General features: G+C 40.8%; 1 protein-coding gene across 2 annotated transcripts in view; it reads right to left on the bottom strand.

Annotated features, from left to right (window-relative positions):
* LOC128437445 (testis-expressed protein 2) overlaps positions 1 to 11,470 on the bottom strand; it is a 30,259-nt gene continuing 18,789 nt past the window's right edge. Inside the window, exons 4-13 of one of the 2 annotated variants that reach the window (XM_053419600.1) lie at positions 11,202 to 11,402; positions 10,495 to 10,819; positions 10,044 to 10,282; positions 9,659 to 9,823; positions 9,231 to 9,330; positions 4,713 to 4,839; positions 3,163 to 3,270; positions 2,690 to 2,899; positions 2,157 to 2,277; positions 1 to 1,890 (exon numbers count right to left, since the gene is read on the bottom strand). In XM_053419600.1, coding sequence (XP_053275575.1) covers positions 1,741 to 1,890; positions 2,157 to 2,277; positions 2,690 to 2,899; positions 3,163 to 3,270; positions 4,713 to 4,839; positions 9,231 to 9,330; positions 9,659 to 9,823; positions 10,044 to 10,282; positions 10,495 to 10,819; positions 11,202 to 11,402 — 1,746 coding nt within the window. In that variant the 3' untranslated portion in view covers positions 1 to 1,740. Of the gene's footprint in view, positions 1,891 to 2,156; positions 2,278 to 2,689; positions 2,900 to 3,162; positions 3,277 to 4,712; positions 4,840 to 9,230; positions 9,331 to 9,658; positions 9,824 to 10,043; positions 10,283 to 10,494; positions 10,820 to 11,201; positions 11,403 to 11,470 lie in introns of both variants that reach the window. The other variant, XM_053419599.1, reaches the window with a different exon arrangement.

The raw sequence follows: 11,470 nt of genomic DNA, 5'->3' as shown, positions 1-11,470 counted from the left end.
TATTTTTTCATCAACAGATTTATTTAGCTCTATAAATAAGGCAGATACATGTAATCACTGAATTTGGCCTTAAAATACAATTTTACATTCTAAAAACTCAATAACCCACGGATACAAATAACACAACCTTCATGTATCCTCAATTCTTATTTTCATTCTGTTTATTTCAAAGATGCAGAAAAAAAATACAACCTTAGCAGTCCTCATGTAGTCATTCAAAACAAACAAAAAGTAGTCAGGGCATAAAGGGTAAGTCAATTATACAGAAAAAAATTAAATAAATTCCATTAGACAGTGTCAAGGGCATTAAATGAAAACTAGGTAATAATTCCTGTAAACAATGTTAATGCAGTTACTGTAGCACATTTGGAAATGTTACCTTCAACACCAATCCCAATGCAGGGTGTGTACCTTCGAGATGAGAGATCTGGTGCTGTCGGCTCAATCAGAGGACTTTGGTTAAGATTAGAAACAGCGTTAAACGGCCGTCTCAAAAAGGACATCTGTTAATAAGACTATACATTCTTGGAAATAAATGCTCTACTACAGAGAATGTAAACTCACTTCACCCAAGTATTATTTCCCAAGCTGTGTGTCTTTCTGCATTCAGTATGGCAGGTAGAGTCTTATGAAAGCATTGTCGCGTATAGAAAATGGTCATGTAAAATTACTTCCAACATCATTATCGACATTACCGCCCATAATGTATAACTGATGAATAGATTTACACAACACTTCATCAACATAAGGGTTGAAAGACACATTTGGGAAAATATATGCAAGATGAGTGTGTTTATCATAAATAGAGAAATATTTCACTTGTATTTGTGCAATAATTTGCATTACCCACTTCATACATTAACAAAAGAAAGTAAATATTCATACATACATTCAATAGATGTGTTAAGAGGCCTTGTACTTCTCATCAGAAAAAACTTTAATATCATGTCTATACAGTATCATACTAAAGCCTGTGTAGCGTTTCTGTCATTGCACTTGTTTTCATTAGAGTGGAATTTACAGAGTGAATGATGCTTCCCTCTACATAACGTATGTTTGCACTTGAGCAACATTTTCATACAGATATGGATAACGGCATCATTGGTATACAAAGAGGGGTTTGGCAAATGAATGGGGGGTGTTCAGGGTGAGGTCACAGCACAAATTAATACTGTTAGTTAACACCTGATCAAAAACTGCTTACACTTAATCCTCAACAATGGAACCAACATGTCTCCTCCACTCAGTAATCATTCACAACATACTATCATACTGTAAATCACCACTTGCTGTTTTTCTATTATAAAAGGGGCTACGATGCATAATCGCACTTTCAAGCTGCAGCAAAGACTCATCTGCAGGCTGTAAGGTATCTGGTGAATGCTCCCACATCAGTGTTCATTAAGGACATTATAAACTTCTGTATCCACATATATACTTATTAACTTAAACCTCACACAACTCTCTTCACATATCAGTCCCTATTTAATAGGTCCTTATTATTATATAAATCCTTCAAAGACAAGTCACCCTTTCCTCTGGCACCTTAAATACTACTGAACAGAGCAGCAAGCAACGGTTAGTGTGTCATAAAGTGTATTTCTTGGTCAACTCTACCATAATCCTTTAAACCCACCCCCCGGGAATGTGGCTGTATTATAGTAGTGTCTCACATATCGACTTTGGCTCCAGTTTGCATCTCTTGACTTCATAAGCTCTTGGAAATACTGTAAACAATCTTTATGGCTGGCTGGAGCTGTCGCTCTCTGGCTGTGAAGGCTCTGTGTCACCTGTGGAGACAACTGATGGTCCACTGGCTGTGCGAGGGTCCATGGCAGTATGCATGATGGTCAGCCACACATCGTCCATGTTTGGCATTACAAAGACTTTCTAATGAAGGAGAAACAGATTGAGGGGGGGTCAGTGGGTTATATAAAACAAATTTTAACAAATTCTGACAGTCTTGACATCTAAAACCATTTTTTTTTTTTTTTAAATCGTTGATCTTATAAATGTGGTTAGATCAAGTTTACAGAAGTCTAAATAACTGTTTGTAATATTTGTGAGTTTGGAGCTGAATGCAAATGAGCTATTGATATCTCTAATTCTCCTCATTTTGTGAACGTTAAAATCTTAATCTTAGTGTCTATAAATACCTGGAATTCCTGGTTCAGTTTTTTCTCTATCCAGTCTGTAACATGAGGCAAAGTGACTTCTCTTTCTCCAAGCTTCGGTCGCGCCTTCAGTTCCAGGTGAGGTGGCTTCCTAAAGCCATACCTGCAACCACAAATAGTAATTTCAATCAACAGCTCACAAAGGAACAAATGGTGGCAGCACCCATTGTCAATATGCACCAGCAGAGGGCAGTGTAGCACAAAACAAAGTGCTACATTTCATTTTCTCAATAAAACTTCAAGGATCAAGGTAGAATGAGTTTTGGGTAGGGATGTTTCATATGAATTATCCAGCAATAAAAAATATGTTTGTCATTGAGACTGACATGAGGGAGAATAAGAATATGAGTAAGCAATCTGAAGACCTTTGCTAGCCACAGAATCGCCTGTGTTTTCCTGTCTCAAAGAAAGTGTAATCTGTAAAGAAGATGTGATTATTAATGATTCAGACAAACATGGGAACTGACTGTGAACAGCATTCCGCAAGGAAGACAAACCACATTCTCTTCACGTACCATATTCTGTCAGTGGGTGGAGGGGGTATGTTGACAGCCAGCATTCCTTGCAGTTCCTGCACCTCTACTGTGAGCAGGAGGGGTGTGTTTGATACTTCTTCCATCTTCTTTTTGATGAACTCCGTTTCTGTAGCCTTCTGGAAGTATTTGGACTTGGTAATCTTGTCCACAAAGCGCATGATCTTGCTCGGCTTGTGGCCTCCAACCAAACTGTATTCAACATAAGGACGGTTAGGGTTAAAGTCACCTACAAAATGTATTTTAGCTATAAGTGATTAACTAGTTATTTTAAAAAAATTACAATTCATAAACGCACACATACACACACACAGAATTTTGCTTCTATTTTTCCTTTAATGATAATCACAGTCTAAGTTTAAACCCTGTAAAATTTTAAAAAAAGTATTCCATACCCATGTGATTATAGATTACATGTGCATTTATACAAAGAATGTATATAAACTTGAACTCACCCTTCGGCTCCTGCAGAGTCATTCGAGAGCTCAGAGGAGTCTTCCTCATCTGATGAGCCTGCGCTGGACGACTCTTCATCACTATCAGCCAGACAGTAAGTCCGTGGCCTGCATCTGGAAACACAAACAACCATGAATGGATTAGAGAGAACACTCTTACAAATGCATGCACGCACACCTACACTCATGCACTAAGACATGCACATGGTCCAGCAGTGTTTTCTTGTGCCAAGTAGCTGAATTCTCCTCTATTGGACCAACAGAACAATGCGAAAAAAGAGGTGTGGACAGACAGGAGCAGATGCATGTGTTTATAACCAAGATTGCTCACATCAGGGCTCCAGAGTGCGACATTTTCCTCGGTCGCACCGAAGCGCCACGCAATTAGCTGGTTTGTCTATGTTCATTTTAGCGAGTCGCATGGCCTCTGTCATCTCTCCTCTGCGGAGTTTACACTCACACATTCTGGCCCGGCCCTCACTCACTCCCTCACACAGGGAGATACTGACAGTGAAGCAGAGTCGAGAAAGGAGAGGCGGTGAACCAGGCGGTAAATGTCAAACAGTGACGACATAACAAAAACTGTTTGCACAATGGACCGCTTATGCAAAACGATTGGCTGCTGCTTCAGGATGAGAGCAGAGGCATTGGTTTGTTTGTACCGTGTCAGGGTCTCTTGTCTGAGTGTCCTCCCTCCATACTCCTGCTGACCTGCGCTCACTTTACACTTAAACAATCATCATAAGTTGTCAGTACTGACGTTAAATTTGTGTTAGTACAACATTTAGCGGGCAAACACTATCGAACACCCCCAAAAGTTCGATTGGTGAATCTCTACTGTATGGACTGTATGGACATACAGGCCAAATGTTCCAGCTATTATTACATTTACATAATTCAATGTATCAGAGTTGTTTTAATTAGAGCAGAGAACGAATAAATAGTCGGAGGGTTTAATATATTGACTGATTTAACATTGTCATTCAATGGACTTGAACTGCTTACAACTCAGTAAAATTTGGAAAAGGGTGTGTGTTGTAAGACTTATAACTAGTAGCAGAATATGTTGCATTTTTCTTCATTTCTGAGGATGCATTAAGAAGAGGAAAAGGGCCAAAAACATTGAAGAATTCACTGAAAAATCTTAGAAATTGATAGCTACTTAGAACAAGCACTGGATGGTGTTATGAAATGAGACTATCCCAAAAACTCTGGACATACAAAACTAGAAAATGAGAGTTGAACGGAGGCGACGATTGTTGAAAATCAAGCAGCACTCACCAGGAGCAGAAATGCATCCAATTAACAGCCACATAAAGGTAGAATCCAGAGGGCAGAGAGAGCATAACAGTGGAAAGAAAGGAGAAGATACAAAATATATAAGACACTAATTGAGAAGGCAAGGTGTCAGATTGACGCCGATGCGCGAGAGAGACAACCATACTTTTGAATGTACTTTAGAGGGGGAGAGAGTGACAAATCCTAACAAGAAAATATTTCTGGGCCTCTGTAAAATTTGCATGTGGAATGATGGAGCTTGACTGTCTTACCCATCGTTGCCCTCTTCCCCTAAGCGGTGGCTCTCTCCCTCCTTGCCCAGGCGAATTAAGTTCATCTTAGTCTCCAAGGTCATCAGGAAGGAGCCACTGTAAGAAATCTCCAGGTCGAACCACAGCCCTGAGGGATACATAGAGGAATTGTTGATGTGAGATGCAGATGACAGAAGTGAAACTGTTAATAGGGACCATACATATGTAGTTGTGTCAAAAAGTACCAGCTGACAACATTTTCTCATCTTAAATATTGTATTGAACAACCAGTGCTTATGAGGTTTTAAGCAGAGTCAATTATAGTGGAGACATGGAAAGCTCTTCAGGCCAGTCATCCTAGCTGCCTTGTCTCTCTCGCTCTTGTTTTCTCTCACTCCTTTGTTTTTACCACCTCTCACATTCTACCCTTGCTATTCTGTGGCACCCTTCTTTTCCTGGAGCATCAACAGAAACGGGGACCCCGACAGATTTTATTTTCTTGATCCCTCCACTTAGATGAGAGCGACACAGCGAAACACCAGGCGAAGGGAGGGAGAGGAAAGAAGGAGAGATCACAAGGTCTTTGGAACGGAGGAGAAACAGTCGGAGAGCATGCAATCTTCCCCCTCAAGCCTCCCGTTTGATATCAGCAGGGGGGACTGGATGCATAAACAGGGCTCTCCCTCTATTCCCTCTATGCTCTGCTAAACCTGCTGTAATCTGGATTATACAAACTCCTCAAAAGCTTCTACCGAAAGCTTGGCTTGTATGGGGGCAAACTATGTGATCTCTGTTTTGACTACATTTTTTCTCTCCTCGCAACACAGATCACATGTTCCTGTGACACAAAGAGCAATAACTAACTGTAAATATGGGTGTGGGTTCTTAGTGCACCACTGGAAGGCAGCAAAGGACAACTGATGAGTGGGAGTCAGATAATGAAAGTCATTGAGGATTTGAAACAAACATTTGGCACTTGGGTATTAATAAAATACATGCGCAGATATGCTCTGCGAAAGTCCAGAAAAATAGTCAGAAAACATGGTGCAAGCTTTGTTGCACGGTTACCAGTCAAATTTTGATTAAATTAAGTTAGCTTTCCCGAAAACAGCCCGGGGATATGAGTGGACAAACATGGGAAAAGATGAATGTGTTTTGAGATATGCTCATGAGTGTGGGAAGGCAAACACAGCAATGACTAACGGCACTGAAGTTACGTGCCCTCTCATCACTGCTTTGTTGCCTGAACACCAGCTAGTTGTGCTAAATGATGTGATAATGCAATAAGTCTGTTGTGCCAGAGAGGGAAACATTCAGAGAGCGAGAGTGACGAACAATTTGAAAGCTATTAAGTTAGAAAGTCAGGAGGTTTGTGAAAGCACCGAGTACAAAAAGACAGTCAGACAATCAGAAAGACAGAGAGGCAGAGTGAACATGCTGGGTTTGCGCAGCCAAGTGGACCTGGTTCACTCGTCTCTCTTGAAAGGCATGCAGAATCACAGGACTGTGTCCGGCCGGGTCAGGGATTTGTGCAGGGCATTGTGTTTTGTTAGTTTGGGAGAGGAGAGAAAAGTCTCAGTACCCGCTGCTGAATCAGGGCATGGATTTGTTAACTGTGGTTTATGGTTTGTATGCATTCTACAATTAAAATTACAGTTAAAAAACATAATCATAAGGCAGAGTGCAGTGCATAAGAAGAAAAAACACAAACGTGCATGGACATAAAGGTATAAGCAGGCGGAGGCAATTGTTTGCTGACATATGCACACATACACAGTTGGAGAGGTTCATCGATCCATTGCACTCAGCATGCTCATTCCAGGAAAGAGTGGGGTGATACGAGGAAAAGGCAGAACTTGAGATGCCTGGAGGATACAGCAACAGTAACACCAGTGGCAATTTCAAAAGGGGAAACTAAACTGAACTGGTTCCACAATTAATTCCTTCTCTCATTACATGGTTACGTGAGTGCTGCAGCGACAAAAGTGTAGTAGTGACTCATAGAACAGGAGGGAGGAAGAGACCTACTGGGGAATAAAGAGTGACTAAGGGTACAAAGAGGAAGATGATATGAAAGTGAATGCAAGAGGGAAGAGAAAACTAGGAAGAGAGCAGGAGACTCTGCATGTGAAAGCAGTGAGGAGACAAATCTGTCACGGATTCTGAGAGAATGAGAAAAGCAACATGGTACAAAAGTGATTGAAAGCTCATTGCTGATGCTTGTCTGAAAGATCATAGGAGGATTCCTCTAAAAATGACACAGACAAAGCTCCTTCTGATCACGCCGAAAACTTTAGATATTGAGTGAATATACGATCGCTCCCAATGCTAAGACCTCAATTTGTATGATTCATGAATAATTTACTGAAGTGCTTAGTGCTGCTCTTATTACTGTGTTGTATTCAGCTACGAGTTCACCACCCAATCAAATTCTAGTACACTTCTCCAAAAGCCTTTCGATTATGAAGAACATAACATCTTTGATGAAAGTGATTTCTTTATGTTATTCAGACACACATGCCATTGTGTAACACTTTGCAGCAGCCCAGTAACATCATGCTGAACTTTGAGCTGTGTTATCAGACACTCTGGCCGCAGCTGTAAAGGAAGGCAAAGGTTTGTACTTTATTTAACCAGAGCCAACTAGAATCAAGCACGTTTCTCTAACCATGAGGGTGCCACTGCCAGACAAGCTGAGTGGGTGTAAGTGTGTGTTACACCACAGTATGATGCACAATAAAGCTAATTTGCTTCTACTTACTGAATGGAACGGTTCATATTGTTATTGGTTATGGATGCAACTATTTCCCACTTGTTGGGGCTTTAAAAAACAACATTTATCTTCAAATACCCATTACTACATTTTGATGTCGATGCTGATTTATAAGTACATGACTCACTTACCACCAGCACAGTACGAGTACAAAAATCATGATGGGCTCTTTGGTGTTAACATTGTTTAGATAATTTTTTTGTACCGATCTCAGTATTTGTATCCACTGCTGCTTTAAATTAACGCTATGGTTGGTTATCCTGGACAAGCTAACAAGAGTAGGCGACACTCTGAAAAAGTGAAACCAATCAATTAAACATTGTAGATGGTTGTTGTCAACATTTCCTTGAGGTAAGTGTTGTTTTCAGTGGAGGGTTAGGTCTTTGGATGGAGCTCGTGTTGGACCCTGCGGACACAGCCTCACTATTGTGATCTTATTAGTCACAGCAAGATGACGAGAGAACAGGAGCAGTGGGCAGTCAGAAGGGAAAATGTCAATACTATCGGTGTGTGTGTCTGTGTGTTAGGGTGTTCAACCCATTTGATATTTTTTACAAATTGTTTAAACTATAAAAGAAATATTTGCTGGTTTGGACCGAAGATGCTTTTCTCAGGAACATTCTGCATGCTCACTTTGTTAATAACATGTTCATATGAATTCAAGTTTTGCAGCCCACCTTCACCTCTATGGCAGGGAATTAAAGCAGTTTGTGTGGTGATTAATTTTGATTGTGAAATATGGTATTATTCTTGCTTATAAGAGGCTTAGTCTTGTTTTCATTGTACTCACAATGACAAAATATAAAAATATACTACAAAACACAACTAGATTTTAAGAGTGTGCAACAATAGAGTAGCATATAATGGTCTAGAAACATATTTAGAGTGAACCAGGAAAAATGTATTCATTACAGGTTTATATGAATTTGTGTAAACTTGAACAGTTTCCATTGTAAAACAGCCTGTTTGGAATGGGCTGTTCGCTTGACCTGTGGTGATGCTGGAGTTTATGTCGGAAACTGTAAAAGTGACCTAATGTAATTGAGCAATTGACTTCCAGCAGGAGTCAGGTCACAGAACCTCAAATTTGCTGCTGCACAAAGAGCTGTTCACTTGTTCTCTAAAATTCTGTGAAGCTCCACTCAGAACCCTTAACTGGAAAATCAGTAGTTGTTGCTAATGTCATGAGCACGCCCACTGCTGTGAACATGCTGTTGTCCTGATTGACGTCGTTACTAACACTGATGAGTCCCAGCCACCGCTGCTACAAAGTTTATTATCAATGAACATATCACCCAAAGATCAACACCTCCTTGGTTCCGTCACAATCCACTTTTCAAGTGTGAAGCAAACATGATGAACGACTCTTGAGATGAGTGTTCCACATAAAGACAGACAGATTTATTTTCATATTTGAAGTTCCTGCATAAGTTTGTGTCTCTTTGTACAAATTCTTGCACGAACGTGGATTTCTTTTTAAATGCCTCTATTTCTAGCTAACATTTGTTGAAGTGTGTGTGTGTGTGTGTGCATCTGATAGCATACATGCAGTTTAGGTTACACACTTACTCAGGGGTCCAGGGTGCAAGCTCATGAACTCGACTCAATGATATCTTGTAAAAGCTGATACTGTAATACTTCATATACCCAAAATGATTATAGATTATTAGCATAGTTTATCTGTGTTATCAATTTTTTTAGCAAGACATGCAAGGTATCTTTTTATGTGTAAATGTGTTGCTGTTTGGAATCGGTTTCTCTCTTGCCTCTGTAGTCAATTGAAGGCTTGGATGCCCAAAGGATTTTGGGAGTGGCTGAGCCCATGTCCAGTTCTGTCAGGGTAAGCTCGTTCATGAAGTAAGGCAGCTGGAAAAAAAGACAAGCAAGGAACTCAGCTGAACACACTGCACATAAATAATTAATCTGAAGAATGATGACAAAACCAATATACTAAAACAATTTGAATACATGGAGGCTACACTCTGACAAGAAGACAATGCTTATAAGCATTGTCTTCGAATACATGGATGCATGGATACATGGATGCAACAAGCATTGTTGTGTGTGTTTGTGTGTGTGTGTGTTTTCAGCAGGAAGGTGAACATAACTACATCTCTACTTTTTTCTACTTGCCACTGAAAATTTCAACTCTGTTCTAAACAGGAGGGTTTGCTATGGTCCTTGCTCCACTCACCCGTATCTTGCTGAGCTTCATCTGAATCTTCTTGGAGACCAGTTCAGCCCAGTAAGGTTCGTTCAGAAAGTCCCAGAAGACCCGACCAAGAGCAGCATTCACCCAGGCAACAGCCTCCTCCTCCTCCCCTCTGGGCTGAACCTGAGCTGAAGTGCTGTTCTGAAGCTAAAGACACAGAAGGCAAAATGACAAAACATCAGAGGGTCTGTGCCTACATTTAAATCCACTACAATACAATAACCCTACCCTTTTCACTCTCAGTATCCCTTGTTTTCAAATACACAACTTGTAACACAGTGAGGCTACATCCATTGTACTATGTTTTCGGAGAAGACATGCAGCACAGGGCTGTTAATAGTGTAAATGGGGGATGAGAAAGTGCTACCTTCTTGTCAGCTCCAGGGCTGCTCTGAGGACTCAGTACAGCAGTGCTGGCAGTTGTAGGGCTGACTGTCCCCTGTTCTGGCAGTAAACTGGCCATATAGACACTGTAGTCCAACAGTGACTTGGTTTTGGCACTACCTGCTGCTGTTGTGGGGACCGAGGAGTCCTTTGGCCTTAGTTGAGAAATATGAAGCTCATCCAGACTGCTGCGGCTGCTGCTGCGGCTGTGAGAGCTCTGACCTTTGAGCCACAGAAAACGTCAGAAAGATGTGAGATCAGATGCTTCATTCTCACTTTTTACTATTTTAAAGTACCTAAGCTTTAGTTTGGTGGTGCCACTTTTCTATCATTATAAAAAATACATTTTGACAATTGTAGCCATGAAAAAAACTAAAATAAGAACTCTACAACAGCAGGAGAGGGTTTGTGGAGACAAACTTCTGCCTTCTCACCACTTTTAGTCCCTGCAACACTGGGAGATTTCTTCACGTCGGCCTTGAGCTTGGAAGCTGAGAGGAACCGCTGGAACCACTCCTCCTTCTCCCTTCCAGTCCTTGCAAACAAGTAAAGGGTCAGCTTTCTACTGGATGAAGATGCAGATCCTCGCTCCTGTGGTCCTCCACTGCCCTCTCCTCTGTCCCTTATGCTCGTGCCCTCATCGGCATCCCAACCCTCGGCCTTTGACATGAAGTCATCTTGTTTGCCAAGCTGGATACAGATAGGGTATTTTTTGTTCCACACACGCTTCCTGGCCAGGCTCAGAGGCATTAGGTATACCTGGGGGTAAAAAGTATATCATGATATTTTTTTCCAATCTTTTTAGTGAGGTTTTTCACGAACAGTTCCATCAGCTAAGGTATACACTGTTAGGTGAATGGCATTTACAATATATCTGAAATAATGAAGCAATATAGTTATTGTAAGTCGCTTTGGATAAAAGCATCAGCTAAATCAAATGTAATATAAAAGTGCATATTGACTTGTTCAGAAATGGTGTTCAGAATCATTCAAAGATGTATCAGCTCAATTACAGTTGACATCCAACACTAACAAGTGACTAAGAGATAAGGGACATATGTCAGTAAAGATCTTTAAAGATGTATATATATTTCTATTTATATTAACAAGTCACAGAAAACACAGTAGTGCGACAGCATACCTTGCTGTTGGTAACGTCATAGATCTTCTGACTGATGTAGTTGACATCGGGTTTTGGCTCATTGTGTGCAGCACGGCGGGGGATGTTGTGGTTGGGCTTAGACAGACGAATGATGGAGCCCTCCAACCGGACAAAGACAGAGTGGGTCAGTGTGGCGTGGTACGTCTCTGGGTCGTAGTTTGATATCTCATTCATCCAGCCCTGTAAGGAAGACATAATGAATTTAAATTTTTGGGATTACATTTCAAGGATTGATGTCTGAAACTGTC

Source organism: Pleuronectes platessa, chromosome 3 (genome assembly GCF_947347685.1).
Source record: "Pleuronectes platessa chromosome 3, fPlePla1.1, whole genome shotgun sequence".
NCBI lineage: Eukaryota > Metazoa > Chordata > Actinopteri > Pleuronectiformes > Pleuronectidae > Pleuronectes > Pleuronectes platessa.
This window is presented reverse-complemented; position numbering and strand designations above follow the sequence as displayed.